At 36.8% G+C, this 18,397-nt stretch overlaps 2 protein-coding genes across 4 annotated transcripts; both read right to left on the bottom strand.

Annotated features, from left to right (window-relative positions):
• Window positions 1-5,518: 5,518 nt before the first annotated feature.
• Window positions 5,519-9,859, bottom strand: LOC116250182 (surfeit locus protein 1-like). 3 transcript variants are annotated; one of them, XM_031623659.2, is made up of 6 exons: window positions 9,613-9,859; window positions 9,338-9,435; window positions 8,706-8,950; window positions 6,769-6,940; window positions 6,527-6,658; window positions 5,519-6,186 (listed from the first exon to the last, which is right to left on the bottom strand). In XM_031623659.2, the coding sequence occupies exons 1-6, from the start codon at window positions 9,776-9,778 to the stop codon at window positions 6,148-6,150; spliced, it is 852 nt and encodes a 283-aa protein (XP_031479519.1). In that variant the 5' UTR covers window positions 9,779-9,859; the 3' UTR covers window positions 5,519-6,147. The 3 variants fall into 3 exon arrangements, with proteins under 3 accessions (XP_031479519.1, XP_031479515.1, XP_031479517.1); XM_031623655.2 differs by having other exon boundaries at window positions 6,372-6,658; window positions 9,613-9,855; XM_031623657.2 differs by having other exon boundaries at window positions 6,372-6,658; window positions 9,338-9,430; window positions 9,613-9,848.
• Window positions 9,860-11,511: 1,652 nt separating this feature from the next.
• On the bottom strand, window positions 11,512-17,876 carry LOC116250184 (ADP-ribosylation factor-like protein 8a). The gene is made up of 6 exons (XM_031623660.2): window positions 17,536-17,876; window positions 16,809-16,890; window positions 16,653-16,685; window positions 16,340-16,461; window positions 12,629-12,790; window positions 11,512-11,959 (listed from the first exon to the last, which is right to left on the bottom strand). Exons 1-6 carry the CDS (start codon window positions 17,571-17,573, stop codon window positions 11,842-11,844), a joined length of 555 nt encoding a protein of 184 aa, XP_031479520.1. The 5' UTR covers window positions 17,574-17,876; the 3' UTR covers window positions 11,512-11,841.
• Between the last annotated feature and the right edge of the window lie 521 nt (window positions 17,877-18,397).

Genomic DNA, 18,397 nt, shown 5'->3' with positions numbered 1-18,397 from the left:
AGTTTTTTGAAACTCCCCTACTTATTTTTGAACTCGTGAAAGGTAATGCATTTTTGTTTAGATTTTCATGACGTTCTTACCAATAGTTACAAACTTTTTTTAAATTTATCTCGCTATTGAAAAGTTTTGTTTGGATTTCAGTCTACATCTTTGACATTTTAAGCCAAGGATTCTATATTATCTTAGATGAATTTGCATATTTTTCTAAGCACTTGATGTTAGGCATTGGGTATAAGATTGGATCGGATCCCCAAGAGACTGATCTAATAGTGCTTATATATATGGTCGAATCATCATGAATATTGAGTGTTTGGCCCTCTGGCGAGGGAGAACCCTAATTGGGGATTAGGGGTGAGTGTGTGTGCGTTACTGGGTTTCTCTTGGAAAGGGGCGACCCTTGTTAGCGATGGGTAACACTTGGTCTTTTAATCTTTTGTAGATTGTTACTTAACTTTTTATTTTATTTATTTTTTAACATTCCTCAATAAAAGTAATTTCTTTTCACTGGTTGTTTCATGTCTTTGATAAAATACTGGAATTTTTTTTCTCGAATCTTTAGTTTGAATTTGTATGTCTTGCCAAAAGTTATAGATTTTGAAGGTTGATCTTTTAGTTATTTATTATAAAAGTAGCAAAAACTCTTGTAGACTCTTGTGCATATTTATGTGCTCAAGAAAACAATTGGATGCGTGAATGATTCTGTAGACATGAAATTGGAAACGGCATGAGCACGTTCTTGTATTACTTTGTTATCATGTATTAAAACATACTTTCTATTTAATGTTATGTCAACGGCTTTTTGCTAGAGTTTTTAATTATTTCCTTCTTTCTGAATAGTGATAAATATTTTTCAGCTTCTTCTTGTTTCTCACATTTAGTGTCATATTGGACTCTTTGTGACCATGTTATCAACACACTCTTTTCTCATTGGTTCCTTTGTCTCTTATGCTCAAATATGTGCATGAGTGTTGGTTTTAGTTCAGTCCTATGGAACTTTCCTTCTGCTGTTGAGTTTTATGAACACATGTATCTTCACCAAATTGTCTATGTTTTCTAAGGCAATGTCATTTTCATCAATCTTCCTATGCTCTAGATTAGAATACATATGTTTTAGTTCACTATTTTGGGGGATAACTCGGTAATGCCTATTGCGCAAAAATGAAAAATTGATATCTTGACAATATATAAATTTGTATTGACAAAATGGGAATTTAGATTAATGTATGAGAGAAGGAAAAAAAGGTTAAAAACCATGACAGCTGAAGTTACTAAAATCTCCTCTATAAACAGGAAGTTTTGGACTATAAACAGGAAGTTTTGGACTCCGAAACTCTGCTTTTACAAATATTAGGGGTGCTAGGAAAGCTCAACAGGAGGCTCTAGTTCTAAGAAATTCAGGACTCACTCATTGGTTTATCTTTTGCTTTTTGTTTGACATATTTGGTTGCTTTGTCTTGGCCATTGTTTTTGGGTCATACAAGGCTCCTTACTTATTATGAAGCTGTCCTTCGGTAAGTACAGTTCCTATTATTGTATCTCCTTTTCTATTTATTATCACATTTCGCTTTTCTTAATTTTTCCTTGTCATTTTTCTTTCTTCAGTAGATGTTTTATAATTATATCTTGTCTTTTTGTTTCCCGGCATTTAACTTTGTACTTACCCTTGTTATGTGGATCCAAGATTGTGTGCAATATCCCTGCTGGAGGACCGGTTATATTTAAGCATCAACTATGTTTTCTGTGGTTCAACAAAAATAATGTTTTGCTGATTGAGGCTAGGTTATCACTTAAGCTGGTGTTAGTGTGGTAAAAAAAACAAACACGGTCTCAGGTGTTAGTTTGATGAAAGACCTAAAATGTTCTCAAGTAAAACCAATTTTAAGTTTATTAATTTGTATTGATCTCTACAAACGTACCCAATACTCAGTTTAGTTAATTTTTATAATCTAATTGGTTTGGTGAATGACGTTTTCCTTTATTAGTTCTTAAAAGCTAAGAGCAGCTTATATATATCCACCAACCTTTTTTTAAGATCAATTTTTATAAAGGAAAAAGAAATTATTACTGATTTAACAATCATTTTTCGAAAAAGCGATCTTATGGGCTTTTCATACGACATACAAAAATTTACTTTTGCTTTTAGCTGTATTGAAACTGTAGCTGTATTTCAAATATCTTTGGCTTTTTGTGTTTCTGAAATTTTCATTGCTATATTCAGTGGCAGCATTTGCTCTCCAAGCATCTGCAGGAAATCGAATCCCTTCTTTCTGTTATTCCTAAGTCACTATTGTGTGTTTTGTCAGCTGCATGCAGGGCATTGTTTGATGGATGCTGCATTTCCTTATTCATTTGCTAAGGAATTCTTTGATGCTTGGTTGAGAAGTACGGAGAACTTATAAGGTCGTGCATCTTGGAACTCTTGGATGAGAATGAACACCTTGTTGGCTAAAAGTGATTATTTTGTATTGGCATACTTAATGTAAGGTAGAAAAAGAAGTCTGATCTCAAATTCATTTATCTCATATCTAAATCATGGGGTTCCAATCAGATGTAAGTTTGATTTAACATGTTTCTGATTGGGCTTTCTTGAATAATCCTAGTTTAAAGTTGGAGTACAATTAAATTTTGTTAAAACAAAGTGATACAAGATATTGAGTCCATCCGGCTGCTGGATGTTACCAAATGCATTCTTTAGTGTCTGCATTCAGTTCGTAGCTAGCGGGCCTCATCTTCTTGGTTATCGCACTAATAGATTTCCTACATTTTTTATTTTTGTGAGAACTGGGACTGGTTGTCGGTTCTGGTCCTCAGATGGGTCATGAATTGAGGTCTACTACTATGCATGTTTCATTATATTGTTAGAAATCATGTTCCACATGATAATCATCAAATTTTCAAGAGAAAATTGAAATATTTAAACGTATTCATATAATGGCGGTGAGTTAGTGATCATTAATCGTGAGTTTTTATTAATAAGAATCTTTCTTTTGCTGCCCCGACGCTTATGTTTGAAAAATATGTTTACGGAAAACATGAACTCCATTTAAGGGAATATCTTTTTAGTTCTTTTTGTTGATGGTAAACCACAATAATTAAATAACATCTTTGTTGTGTTCAAGTGGGCAACTGCCTACGGTAGGCCACATTTAGCTTCTCCCAACTGAGGGGTGTGGCACAATTGGTTGACAAGGTGGTTTACTTAAAGGTGGTTTGTGGAAAAGTAAATAGCATGAAAAGAAAGAGTTGTATACTATTGTAAAAGCTACTTAGTACATATGGTAATCAAGCATATATATATATATATATATATATATATATATATATATATATATATATATATATATATATATATATATATTTATATGACTCACAGTACAAATGATGCAACCAGAAAATTTCCTGAGGTGGACTTGATTTTGTAAAATGGTATTTATCTGTGTGTGTGTGTGTGCACATGCTCATTTTTATAATCGAACAACATAAGAAAGGTAAACCAAAAGAATTTTTGTTTTCATTCTTTGCTAGATGGATGGTCATTGAAACGTGAACACTTGCTAGATTGTATGGATTGTGATATAAGGCGTCATTTGCAGGACTGACTAAATGGGTAAGCTTGAAATGGAAGATATGTTCTATCAGTTGAACAATGTTTTCCGGTTTCTTTCCTTCTTTTCCCGATAAAAGACTTGAGAAAGGTACAAAGCTTTATATTGTCACAAGAATTGGGTGCTTTGGTCAACTTCCCGATAAAATCATTCGTGGTTAGATTCATGGCCCAAGTATTGCAACTTGATATTGTTATTTGAGGTTGTTTGGCAACAGTAAAACTGTCTCATTGATTCAATGAACACATTAAAAAAGTATTTTATAAATTTTTCTTTTGTGTGTAGGCTGGAATTTTTCTTTTGTGTTATTAGTTTTTCAATTATTTTAATTTTTATAATTTTTATTTGTTTATTTTATTTTTACAAAATTAATCATATTTTTTCGGTTTTTTCATGCTCGCCATATTATACCTCATAGAAAGTATTTTGTGAATATCAAAAAAATGGAGTCAAAGTTTCATTCGGCCAATCCCTGACGTCCTTTTATTGCTGTTATAATCATTAAAAAAAATGTGTTTAACCTTTTAAGTAAACAGCAAATCCCAACGGAAAAGACCTAGCGGTATGTGACAGTTTTTCGTCACAGAGATCACGCTTTTTTGTTGCTTCCGTTTTTTTGTTCAACTCTGAGTCCACTCAGGAAAAGAGAAAACAATAATGTTCATCTGAGGATAAACAACAACTTCTCAATCAAGCAGGAAACATGGTGGGTTTGAGTTGGACAGCAGACCCTCCATTTGTTGTCAGGACAACATGAGGACCATCGTGGTGATTGCTTGAAATTCAACCCATATTTCCATTAGTTCTCGAATGTGGAATTCACATTCTAAAAGTGAAAAAAGAACAAAAAAACTCATAACTTCCGTTTTTATATGTAATTAGCTTGAGAAAGCTTTTCGAATTTATTACAAGAAATCTCATTTAGACAAAGAGACACACATTAACAATAGATATCCTGCCTGAAAGTATGCTATCAAGCTTTCGTATATTTCATAAAACCTTCGCTTTACACAAAAATAAAAGGAAAAACACTTTTAAATTAGTTTTTGGTAATAATTTTGGATGAAATAGCTAAAAGAAAAGTTGGTTTCTCGCCGATACAGCGCGAACAAATATTGCGCTGAGGCGACAGCCGTGACAGGACAGGCTTGAAAGCGCTTAACGGCAAGTGAGCTGGAAAGATTGGTGGGAGAATGGCACGTGGACTGCTCTCACCGGAAACCATTTTTCCGGCCTCGACTGTGATTGTCAGGACCAGTTTTAAACTGGGAGTTCATGGGTGACATGGCTTGTTACAAGACGATGCATGTCGGCACCGCACATTAATTTTAAAGGAATTTGTACAATTCAAAATCCGACTTCTACGAGGGCCACTATTTTTTTCACCAGATTTCAAAGACCAGCAAGAGTTTCCAGAAGTATGGCTTCTCCCTCGTTCCATGCTCACCAGAACGTGGCTCTAGCATCTGAGGTATCTCCAGTTAGAAACTTATTTGAAGACATTTCTTAATTTTATCAGAACTATCTTTCATATTTTCTTTTGCTATTTTTCCAATAAAAATAAACAATCACAAGATTGGGAGTGCAACTGTACAAACTCTTAGAAGTGCATATATAATCAGGAGAATAAATCAGCTCGCTCGTCGGCCAGCCCAAGAACAAGAGACTCGCCCATGGGGCCAGTTACAGGGTTGATAGACTACTGTTAGTATCTTCTAGGTTGAAGATTTTATCATGTTTTTAATGTACTTCCAATCCTATTTCCAATGCATTCTGCTATTTTGGATTAAATTCATTTGCAACCTTAAAAGATGATCTAGGACAACAGGCCACTTGAAACTTCATTAAAAAGAAATAAAAAAACAAAAAAGAATGAACTTGAATCAGGCCGGATGTTGACGAGCAACGATAAGTCAGCTCCAATGTGACTTTGTTAAGCTAAACACCACCAGAGCTACACGAATGATAAATTAAGTAAAACATACAATGGTTTTTGGTGGAATTCATGAATGACTTGATATCTCAATATGTTGCCCATCCCTTATTTGACATGTAAGACAACCACTGGCAAAAAGTTGCTATGAATATCACACCATTTAGCTTCATCAAGCAGCGACTGTTCTGTTGCTCCAGTTTGTATTTGTTTTCTCCCCTTAAAAAACAAGAAACCAATTTCTACCGCTTTGTCTATGTTATTTCATGGACATAGCTTAGCTCCATGTGCTGTAAAAGAAAACGGAAGTATGTACCTCCAGAACTGACAAAAAGCTGTAACAGCCACAAAAAGTGGACAGAAAATTCACTTGGTGAGAGACTCGAAATCTTATTTCCATAAATAGCACCTGTGAAGCCAACAACGAATGGATCTAAATGAAAGCAGAAGCAAACGAGTCATCAACAGCCCTCTTCAGCCGGGGTTAAAATATGAGCTCGGTTGTTTACTCCATGAGCGGAAATGTGTACACTTCTGGTGGTTGCTGGTGAAGAGAAAACAATCTTGCATCTGCAATGTTATCTCTGACTTTTCTTGGGCAATGTTCTTTTAATTGCCATGAAAGTTACTGCCGCTGACAAAGAGTACCTGCAACAAGAAAATGAGGTCAACAGCTTTTTCTACTTTCAGAAGGTTGCCCAAAATATTATTGAACTTGAAAGGAGGGGCAAGGTCTGATTTCAAGAACCCTTCATAACAACTTAGAGTGTTAAATTTTAAATAGGACAATTAAAGTAACTGTCGTTACACCTTCCTAAGAGAAAGAATTGTACCAAGTGAAGACATAGTTTAGATGGTCCCTTGGCATGACTGAGTGAGAGATCAAAGAATTGAGTTCTTTTGGTATTGGATATGGTTTACTTGGATTGACATCCTCATTAATTTCTTCTACATAAATTGTACTCTCTGGAAGCCCAAGATGCTGTACCATTGCCGGAACATCAACATAAAACCACTGCCCTGTGCTGGGTTCATTAGCTGGCACGTATATGCTTGGTTTCTCACTCCCACGGATTACGCCAAGAACTTTCACCAATCCAATGTTGTGGTGTTTGAGGTCCTGCGACATGAAAAACGGTAGATCTTATAGCTATTGCAATCACTAAAGATGATCTTGAAAGAAGTATAAGCAAGCAGATCAGACAGAATGTTCTGATGAATCAAAATCACCTTACTAACTGCGGCTCCCTTGGTCCAAAATTTCCACCATGGTTCATGTTTATGCTCAGCATCATCTACCGTTGTAATTGAGGACTGTGCAATTTCAGCAGAATTTTCCAGAAACTTGTTTCGCCAACTACGTGGCACCCATCCTCTATTAACCAGAACAGATAACTGCACACTGGCAAGATATTTTCTTACTAAAAACATTAATAACAAAGTTAAACAATTGTAACAATAATTCTTAGATGTCAGTAGCCTAAAGTGTCATATAGATATAAAGGACTTTTAGCAACGCCAACTGCAAAGGATTTGGTAACCTTGAGAAGATTGATAGAAGGACTGAAGCTATTCGATTCTTTACTTTGACAAACACAATATCCCACTCAAATTGCCCCAGATCAACCGGATTCTGGAGTAGAACAGACGTTGTATAAGTTGTGTAATGGCCGTTATGTCCAACACAAGATTCACCCCGGATTTTCACCGGTATAAGTCATTGCAAAGCTAATTGATGATTTCTTTTTTTTTGTGTCTATATCCTTGTGAAATCCAGTTTTAGCATATCAGAACAGAAATTCTTGGAACATGGACATTTCATATCTCAAAAAAGAAAACATCAGATTGTTATAATCACGTGTATTTACTAAGACTTTGCATTATCTATTCGTAATAAGACTTTTAAATCCTTAATAATGCAAGGTTCAGGAAAACAAGAAACAGTACATGATTGCAGATATCAATTACATAAAGAAGGATTGGGCGCAATACAAGACAGCCACCATAAATAACTGATACTATATAAGAAGGTGATTCAGACATGCCTCGTGAAAATTTGAAATGGACCATCAAGGGAGATGCTACAACTAGGCACCACTTCAAGGATGTAGATGATGATGACATAAGCCTGTCATACATATTCATAACTTGGAGCTGTCAAATTTGTTACTGGATTTACCAATTTATCAGAAGTGAAAATAGTATATCTGAAAAGTATGTATCTTCACTGGCCAATGAAATGGTAAATACGAGGACAAGCCTAAGAATTAATTTGTCAATGAAGGTTATGTACTAGGTTCAAATTATTACTGGGTTCAATTCTGTTGTTTTTACCTTAATAGACACAGATTCTCAAACTCTAGCTCTGTAACATGAGAGAAGCTCAATGAAGAAGATTTTGTTTAGAGAATCATGTCTAAACCCATTCCTCGAAGGATGATAGATAATTAATGATCCATGGAATAACAATGTATGGAAATTTAACATATCTCATATGAATTCAAGGAATTAATGAAATACTTTCAGTAACAGTGCTTATAACTTATAAGCGTTAAACAAGCTTGAAGAGGCCTGACAAAACTTATCCTCAAAAAGGAAAAAGGCTGTGTAAGTTTAGAAAACAAGAAGGGAACTTCTAATCCCTTTGTATGAATGTATAAAATTTTATGTGCTCTCCATGTCAAAGTAGTTCATGCTGTTCTTTGCTCCAATAAGTGGATCTGATTCTCAACGACTCCATTGTTTGCATATGTCTTCCTACATTCTAAACCCTTTAAGGTCTTAAGCTTCCATTGCTCTCACTATTTATATGCCTATGTGTTTGTTCATCTGTTGAGCATGACACGTTTCAAAAGCTTCTTCCAGCCAAGTACAACTGGGAACGGTATGTAAACATGGGGAATGCAGAATCAACAGAGAAAGCTTACAAGCAAGACCAAGGTCGTTTCTTTTGTTTTCTTTTTTAATTTTGTAACAGCAAGCTTAGATACAAAAACTGCTTTGCAGCCCTGCGATATTGTTCTCAACCTAACAAACTTGACTTACAGCATATAACCATGCTTTAAATGCAGCTTAAACAAACTGTGCAAAATCAATTTACTGAAGAGAACATCAACAGAGAGTAAGTCATTTCTAGGCATCCATAAGAAAAGGATGAAAATATATACCTCCCGGGTTCCTTCCTCAGCAACAACGGTGTGAGAACATAGTAGCCATTCTCCATTAAGCCAGAAATGCTTCTAGACCGAGGACCAACAAAAACCGATTTACTTTCATCATAAACTCCTTCACACACAACCCTCCTGAACTCCAAAGAACCTAAGTCCCCAGGCCCAGGCAGTTGCGAAGACATGCTATTCAAGTTAGTCGGTTCCATCTGCAGTCTCTTCTTTTTAAACTCCAGCTCTTCAATCTGTTGTACACAAGGAAAAGCCAATCAACACTAACTTCACCTCATTGAAGATATGATCAGTTTTCCTTGCATCAGAAAGAATGTGGCGGCACAATTATGGCTGCTAGTCAGTAACGAATAGGAACAGAAAGAGACATAGGTTTTAGTGAAATGCACGATTTCAAGGAGTATGCTCGCAGAAAGGAAAGATCTAAACAAACGGTCACGAAACCTAAAAAGCTAAAACCATTCAAAGTTATCTAAAAGGAAACCAACTAGGCAAACGAACTTCTTATCAAACCAACAAGGACATCAATCTAAAAAGGAAGAGCAGCTCAAACTTAATAAACTTGTAACTACATGAAATTGCAAATGCACGTTTAAAAACGAAAGCTAATGTGACTTAACCTTTTCCTGGCGCCTAAAGAGCTGCCATGTTCCAAGCCCGAACGTGATTGCCCCAGGGATGAAAAGGAACAGACTCGACCATTTCCATTTTTTCTGATCTAGATCAATCCCCAACAACAAGAAAAAAAGGAAAAAAAAAAAAAACAAGAATAAGAAAACAAATCTTTTTACTGTCTGGTACTAAATATCAGTACCAACAATACCAATAACCAAAATTCATAAACGAAATTGCAAAAAAGATAAAAAAGTAAGCAACAACGAGTAGGACTCCTTACCATGAGATTGCGGCGGTGGCGGTGGCGGCGGCGTTGGTGGCGATAGATTTTGAGCAGAAGTTGACAACTGGGCAAGCAGGAAGACGCCTTTTGAAGTCGGGTCATTGATCTTTTGATATAGACACGAGGCAGGGCGGTTCTGGAGCAATCTGGCAAGCGACGCCATTGCTCAAGGAGTCTCCACTCTCCAGAAAGGGTCTCAACTTGATGCCATCTTCGCCGCAGTGGTCTACATTGGCATTTGTCTCGGGTCGATTTGCGGGAAGATACTTCGCTCGTGAACCTTTTTACAGAAAGCAGCAAATTCTTCTCGTTATTACATATGCCCGGCGTGTTTCACTGTTTCTCAGTGTTTCGACCTTTCATAATTTATAGACACGCCTGTACGCAGAAAAAATTCAAGTTGGCATCCGTTTAGTCAAATCAAAGTGGCCGAAAAGTCCTCGTCATTGTTTTATTTATTTTTCTTCCTTTGAGAGATTAAATTTAGCAACAAAAAAGGCGATTTTAAGCAGAAGCATGTTGTAAGAAGAAAATTGATGGTTTTGGCACATGACATGCATCATTGGCGCCGGCAGATACTGGTAGATAGGATTTAGGGTTTTGTAGATTTCCAGAAAACTTTGGCGCTTCAGCCGTACACCTTGTCGCCATTCCCATATGGCAAAAGCGAGTATTTAGACATACACAATGCTTTTTAGTTTCAACACACTAACCCACTGATTCAAACTGCTTTTGCTTAATTTAAATGTTGTTTCAATTTTAAGGTTTTAAGGTATTTTGCACATGTACAAGTATAACCGAATGCACTCTCATATCCACATTTTTTAAGTTATCAAGCTCGTCTCTCTATCTATATCTGCGTATTCAGTGGCAAAGCAGGCAGGAGCCTTGTCCCCCCCCCCCCTAAACTCCAATATATATATATATATATATATATATATATAATTTATTTATTTTATATACAAATTTTGAAAAAAAATGATAGTTCAGCTCTTATCAAAATTTTGAAACCAATTCGACTCCCCTCATAAAAAATTTCTAGCTTCGCCCCTGTTTGTATTTGTATCTACACCTGTGTCACTTAAATGGTAGTCGTTAAAGAACTCAGAGAAACATGAAGAGTTTATGAATTCAGTAAAAAGAAAACCCCCTCCCATATATATCTAATTAGTAATTATCGCCTCCTGTAGGCGGCTATCAAATCCAGGTTGGTAACTCATTCCTTCTACCAGTTCCTAAAGAAAAACCTTACATGGAGCGGCCAGCTAAATCATTAGAGCTTTTTGGATCCAATAAAATTTCTCTTGCTTAGTTCTGGTGCCGGTATCCCAATCTGGACCCGTTCTTCACTGAAAAATATAATTCGAGTTTCAGCCTGTATAGTAAGAGGCTGTGAAATGGTTGAGCACAGAAAGGTATGGTTCACATTTGATTGCTGTGAGAATTGGGGGCACGCAGATCAAGGCTGGATCAAGCATGGGGTTCCCCGCAGATCGCAGCAGCCACCAGACGAATATCGAGATATCCCGTGTCCCTCAAAGCAAATGTAGCGTGATTAGCGATCTCCATAGACGAGCTAACTCCGTATTAGACTAGAAACTTGCTACTTAGCATCTTGCACAAATTCATGCAAGAAAACAACCATGGGATGGCCTCCCTCTCACATGTGCTATGTACAGTTCTCTCTTTCTCTCTCCCCCCCCTCCCCCCCCCCCCCCCCCCCTTCTCTCTCTCTCTCTCTCTCTCTGGCCAAAATACATCGTCCGTTGGGGTTGTGCCAAGCAGGGCAAAGTAAGAACTCCAATTTACAAACATCAGCTGCCTCATCCTCAAACCATTTGCTGCTAAGGGTCCATTTATTTAAGGTACAGCAATCCACAAAGGGAACACAAAATGGAAGCACCAAGTTAGAAATATGTAGGCAGACAAAAGGCACAGATTGGCGATAACCGGTTTCATCACAAATCACAAACCCTCGGCCCATTGTTATTCACAATTTCACTCAAAGCAGCAACAATTCGACAAACCAAACCGTGTCCATGTCGCCATTGACCAGCTAAACCGTTTAACTTATATTACTCATACATCACAACGACAATTTTGACATAAGCATGAGACACGTCAGACATTCAGAAGCCTGGTTAGCCAAGAATTCACACAATGAAGAAAGCAATCACCTAAGCACGTGAACAGCTGTTGACCCCATGAATACAGGAAACTCCGTTTTCAGTTCTTCGTCTTCGAATGCTTCACAAGCCAATCTATAACAGAGTCAATGTTGGTCGAGTTCTTGCATGAGATCATGAGGCAGCGGACTTCTCTATCTGTGAGTGACTTCAGCCCCCTGCATCACAAACCAGATTTTTATAATAAGAAACTACATAACCTACGGATGAATAAACAACTAGACTGGTAAAAATTGCAAAACCATTCTTAAGGTGAATACACTCCAACAGTTAATCATGAAACAGGACATTAGACATCTCTTACGGAAAATTGACAGGCAAAGAAGTTCAAATGGCCAAAATTGTCACTTGAAAAAGAAGAATGTCTTTGTGCAACCGATTTACGTCTGTCAAGATTGTTCATAACAGTCACTTTCCAAACATTTCGTTACTTCACCAAAAAAACTCAAGGGACTAGTAGCGCATTAAATTCTCATGGGTAGGTTCGCCCCTAATTTAAAGCAAAAGTTCCACACGTGCAGCAGCAATCAATCCTTCATATTGGCCCCGCACCACAAGAGAACCATGAGAAACAAGAAGTCAGAATCCTTCTTCTCTTCCAGAGGATCAATACTGTGGATAGCAAAGATCATAAAACCACTCGATATACATGATATCCAAGGAAACCAAATAACTGTGGATAGCAGATTCAGGGGCCAGACTCAAGGGAGAATTGCTCTGTGATTCTCTGTGCTTGAACAACTCATTCCATGAAAACCAAATGCTTGTCTGCCTGTTCCTGACAATGCATGTAACATTGATTTTTCACGAGAACAACAATTGCTTACATTGCATCTGTCAACCCTTGCATTGAGAGTGCTTCTGGCTTGTCTATTTTGTTACCAAGCACAAGCAATGGAATGCCACTCAATGAAGGCTTGCTCAATAAGTCGTGGAGTTCATTTCTTGAAGTGGTCAAGTTATCACGATCAGCTGCATCAACCACATATCTGCAAATATAGAGAGAATTAGAGCCAAGTTTTCATCATTCTATAAGAAGAAAAATGGACCACATAACCAGTGACAGAGAGTAACATGATGAAGCATTAGCCCCCAATAAGGCGAAGAATGCAAAACAAAAGAGAGAAAAGCATGTATACTTTCATTCTTTTAGATGAATGGAGGGACTGACCCAGTCCAGCTAAGAGTACAAAAAAAGAATTATTTAAGAACTACCATTTAGATGCTTTACCATTTCTTCTTACTGTAAAATGTCATTTCTCTTCCAATTAAATATCATCAAATGACAAATCAAAGCAGCTACTTTGGAATTTGGATGTCCAGTCACTAGCCAACATAGCAGTAGTCACTACTACTTTTCTAGTTCTTATGACAGCATATGATGACAGACTTGGGCAGGCACTATCTATCAATCATTAGCTAAGGTAATGTTTGCCTGGTAAAGGTCCTTCGTGCATATTTGAGGGAACCAATGGGGCTGCCAGAACTTGAGTTTTACACTCCTAAAGTTACTTTTTCAATATAAATATTTATTTCTCATAGCAAAGCCTCTCTTGTACAAGTGGAAACAGCAATATTTGATTTTTAAATCCGAAAAGGTGGTCAAAGAAAAAGGTAGGGCCCAAAAGAGCAAAGCAAAATGAAGTTATGAGCCTATATTTATCTATAGAGAAATTCCACTAGCATATACAGAAGAGGTAAATACAAGATATCATCCATCTTCATCTGAAGGTTCTTTGATTTTGTTTCTCCTTTTCTAGTGAAAAAATAAGGAATTACATGCATTCCAAGTTGGCCTTGAAAGATCCTATATTTCTCACAAAGTGCTCGTTCACTTTCAGAAAGCAAAGAAAAGAATATGTATTTATAGTTGATTGGTTGATTTGTTCCATGAATGTAAGCCTGGCATAACTGAAGAAAGTGTTTCAATAAGAAAGGACAGCATGTAAACTTGACTGAAACAGATGCTTTTCATGTTATTTGGATCAAGGAGCTGACCACTTACTCCCCAGATTACTTGGTTAACTCTCTACAAGTGGAACAACATGAAGACTTCTATACATGTCACTGGAATGTGATGCCTTTTCATACTTTTCATGAAATAAGACATTGATCCCCGTGCATGAAGCAATTGTACAACCATTTCCAATTTTGCATTTGGAAAGCATTCAACATGAATTACTTACCAATTTGGCCAATTTGGGTACTAGATAAGGATAGACCTTCGCAATATTCTGAAAATCTCATGCCCCTATCAGTGGCAGACCTAGGTGTGGGATTGTGGGCAGTTGCCCATAGAGAATTACATAAGTTATTTATTTTTACATGTTTTGTCCTCCACATAATTTAGTTTACTACATAATTGTTGCCCCCCATATCTAAGATTTCTTATATTATTTCCCCTCAACCACAAATTTCTGGCTCTGCCACTGGCTTCAATTGTGAGCATTATCCTAGAGTCACAAGATTTTGATAAGTATCTTGACAATATCAGCAAAACAGACAGAAATGAGAAAAGGCAAAAAATGATGAATTGATGATATTTTGAAAATATCTTTAGAAACTGTTGCTCATGATAATATTTCAATATTTTCCCCTGTAAAACAACATGGTTTGTTGTACTTAAAACCTTTATTTTCCTTTTTTTTATGTTTCTCTTGACACTATAAAAACTGCTTTATCAATGCCTCGTAAGAGGTTGAGTATTTAAAATTTTAAACTAATAATTTCATCATTTTCCACTATTTGTGTATATTCTCCAATTTTTTGTATTCCCAATATTTTCCCTAAATTTTTCCCCAAAAATAAACCTTTCTGATAAATATCGAAGAAGAACCTCACAGATCAAATCCAAGAATGATATCCGTGACAATGATTGTGAGATATTCAAAAAATGATATAACATCTATGATTCTTGCAAGATACTGAAAGTATAGGAAATTCAAAATTTCATGATAATATCACAATGCTATCAAAAAATTTTATCTATTTGCTGATTAATTTTTCCTCCATTTTTTTCCAATTTCACAGTTTAAAAACTATTCTGGTTTTCAGTTTTTTCTGAGATGCTATTGGAAAACTAATTATATCATGAGAGTTTGCACCACCAAGATATAGACAAGACAAATATTTGTAGAACAAAGATAGGGAAGAAAAGCCAGAGGTAATATCACACTAAGGAAAGGAGATAGATAAGAAAAGACAAAGTGAAAACAATATCTAAAACAAAAGGTACGCAATGGAAAAAAACGTAACTCACAAGAACAGAAACAAGAAGGGAGAGGAAGGAGGAGCTGTGACTTGGAAAGGTGGACAAGGAGTAGTAAAAGAGTGAGAAAATGAAGATGTTTGGCAAGAAAATATTTGAAAGGAGAAAGCCAAAAATTTGTAGCACAGGAAATTTAGAAAGATGATTTTTCTGAAGCAAAGAGTTTTTATGAGTCATAACCACACAAGAAACTTTTGGCTACAATAGAACTTACCAATTGATCCTACATCAATTACACCTAGAAGCCTCACAGTTTTCAAGTCTGTTAGCTGCAGGATGCAACCAAACATCCCCATTGACAAAGGCACAACCACCTTGCTAGCATGATCAGAATAATTAGCCAAACATCATTTCCGGTCAAGAGTGTTTGACCAACATATTCACGGAAAATCCACTGGCCAGTTCACAAATTTTCGTGGTACGCCAAAAAAAATACTTCTTTTCTATGTAGAAAGCTTTCTGTCAAATTACGTCCCTCCATAAAGGTCACAGACGTTAAAGTTTCACTTGTTAATGTCTATGTACAAGTTTGTTTTATTAAGACAAATTTAGTTAAATACGTCATTCATAAAAAACTAAGTTAAGCAGCATGATTTTTCCATCTTATAGGTCTTTTATGACTGCAAAATACTATTGAAAAAGTAAATCAAATTGAATCCATGTTTATTTCATTCCAAATCTACTGGCAGCCAACAATGGTGATAACCAATTCTCCAACTCTCATTTTTCACAATGTTCCCTGATGCCATGTAAATGCTAACAATAAGTCTAAGATAAACCGGGACCGTTCTGAGCTCCCATGTTTTATTATACCTACATCGCTCCTGTCCTGCCTAAGAAAAATGTTTCCGAGATACATTTGCTCACAAGAGTCAAGTGACAATATCTTCCTGCTATGCTTTTTCTGTTAATCCCAAATAAACCACCTGTTTCACTTATGTAGCAGTACTCATTACAAATTGGCTTATAACAGAATGGGCGAAGTATTAGGACTGCAAGAAATGGCCCAACTTGTCCTGGTGTCACATTATAAGACATTCATCTAATGCTTTTGAAGAGCTTTTCCTTTTTTTTTCCCTAAAACAACTGAAAAAAAATGAGAGATTGGTGGGTCTTAGACTCATAAGCTTCATTCAATTTCATTTCTTTCTGCCTAGTGCCTACTGATGCTAATGATTATTCTGCTCAGAACATTAAGACAAAATTATTTATAATGAAGAAAATACAAAGCTGGATCAAAAGAATAAATGATATAAAATGAGATACGTACACAATTGCAGACACAGCTCGGCAATAACGCTCCCACATGCTGCGGAACCTTGGCTGGCCTCCAAGATCCCACAATTTAATGGTAACATTTCCTTTTGTTACCTTCCTCATGTTGAATCCCACCTGCAAGTTTAAGAGACAAGAACATCTGGGTTGCAATGCACATTCTAATCACTTGAAAGAACATCTCAGACTGTCTATAGAAAGAAGAAAGATGATTCCTACAGACAAGCACGCAGCCTCAGGTTTACACAAGCAATTCTTGAAGTGCAAATAAAATGCTGGGTGATAACAAAAATATAAAATGCACTTACAGTAGGAATCATGTCTTCGCTGTATCCACCGGTCTAACAAACAAGAACCAGGTCAATCAGACACCATGGCCAGTTAACAGAAATTAAAAATTTAAAACACTGCGCAAAATCTCAAAATTGCAAAGAAAGAAAAAAACCAAATCAATGGGCACATACTGCAACGACATTCACAAGGGATGTTTTCCCAGCGTTCTGCAGCCCTATAAGAGACAGCTCCATTTCTTGCTTGAAGAATAGGCTACATTCGAAAGTGACAACGATGAGAAACAATAATCACAGAAACACATAATTCACGCATAAAAGACCTCCATAAACTTCCCCTGGAGAAAAGTTGGTCTGAGTAGCCAAAGCATGGAAAAGTCTGTAAGCCTAGTACCCAGAAGTTAGACACTAGCAATTGCTCACAGAAACAAGACATTATCAATGAACCATCCTCCTCGAAATCAAGGACTATTTATTACGCCAATGCTTATAGAAAATAATAACCTAGGAAATTGAAATGCCACGTTCAAAATTCGAAAATTAACATATAAAGAGAACCAGAAATTCTTTAAATTCCGAACCAACCATGGCATTGCCAACCATGAAAACTCTTGGGAACTAAAGTAAACTCCACCAAATGCAGCGGGAACAAACGCAATAAATTACCAAAGACTCATCCAAAAAGGGTTATAAAATTTATCTCAAGAGACAACCTCTTCACGATTTACACGAGATTAGCCAACCACCAATGAGAGAACTGAAAACAGGGATCCAAACCACAACCAATACTAAAACAGGAAAAGGAATAAGAAAATTCTCCCCACAAAAAAAAAAAGAAAAAAAAGAAGAAGAACAAAAGGACAACAAAGAGAGAGAGAAACAGAGGCAGAGAGAAAAGCACCTTCGGAGCCAATTGAGGAATGCTTCCCATAGTCCCATGGCTGAAACGCGCCGGAGAGCCACAAACCGGCGCCGGAAAACCTATAGACAGAAGGAGGAAGGGAGGAAATAGGGTTCGTAGATCTGATGGAGATATCTACCAGCCTTTTTTTTTAAATATTCGTGTGGATTAAATAAAGAACATAAAAAATGAGCTGAGGAATTAACCCACCCTTCCTTCCTCCCCTCCCCTCCTCTCTTCCGCCTTTCCCCTTTCTAATGGAAAAAGCTCGGAATTTAGAATTTCAGAAGAAAACACGAAAAACCAGAAAATAGCGGCGGGTGTCTCGCCCAATCCAAGCCGTCCTATAGATTTTAGAGAGAGAGAGGGTCCGAATTTTATGGCACTGTCCGGTCCAATGGCTCTATCCCAATTCACATGTACCCAAAAACGGGTCGATATAAACTCATGCTTACCCCAGACCCGGTCTCAAATAGTACTTTATTATATGAACGCTGAAGGTTCATTAGATCAATTCAAACCCTGACTCGGTTTCCATTCATTATCCGAATCCAGTTGGATTTTATCCGCATTAGGTTGTAAACTTGCTAATGCCCAGATCCAAACCCTATTACGATACCTCGTGTTTGGATCCAAATACGATTCTAGTCCAATCAGTAAAGCTCTTCATGGTGGCATCCTTGCTTTGCTGTAAAATGGGCAGACACTGTTCGTCGGCCCCATTTCCAGCAAGAGACCAGGTCACGTTTCTTCACAAATCAATTCTGGACATGGTAAGTTGACCCGGGAATATGGTCCAAACCCAAGTCAAGTTTGAGTCCATATCATTACTAGGGGTGCAAACGGTTAAATAACTAAGTAA

Source organism: Nymphaea colorata, chromosome 3, assembly GCF_008831285.2.
Source record: "Nymphaea colorata isolate Beijing-Zhang1983 chromosome 3, ASM883128v2, whole genome shotgun sequence".
NCBI classification, from domain to species: Eukaryota; Viridiplantae; Streptophyta; class Magnoliopsida; order Nymphaeales; family Nymphaeaceae; genus Nymphaea; species Nymphaea colorata.
The sequence above is the reverse complement of the archived record's forward strand: the minus strand, read 5'-3'. Positions and strand labels throughout refer to the sequence as shown.

What these genes read in the sequence shown, in the direction of transcription:
- LOC116250182 (XM_031623655.2), bottom strand. Translation starts at nt 9,778, where the DNA reads ATGGCGTCGCTTGCCAGATTGCTCCAGAACCGCCCTGCCTCGTGTCTA. An exon ending in CTGAGGAAGGAACCCGGGAG is followed by an intron (nt 6,941 to 8,705) that starts GTATATATTTTC and finishes ATATCTTGCCAG; the next exon opens with TGTGCAGTTATCTGTTCTGG. An exon ending in CTAAACTATGTCTTCACTTG is followed by an intron (nt 6,187 to 6,371) that starts GTACAATTCTTT and finishes TTCTTGTTGCAG; the next exon opens with GTACTCTTTGTCAGCGGCAG.
- LOC116250184 (XM_031623660.2), bottom strand. Translation starts at nt 17,573, where the DNA reads ATGGGACTATGGGAAGCATTCCTCAATTGGCTCCGAAG. An exon ending in GCGAAGACATGATTCCTACT is followed by an intron (nt 16,462 to 16,652) that starts GTAAGTGCATTT and finishes TTAAACTTGCAG; the next exon opens with GTGGGATTCAACATGAGGAA. An exon ending in CGAGCTGTGTCTGCAATTGT is followed by an intron (nt 12,791 to 16,339) that starts GTACGTATCTCA and finishes CTATATTTGCAG; the next exon opens with ATATGTGGTTGATGCAGCTG.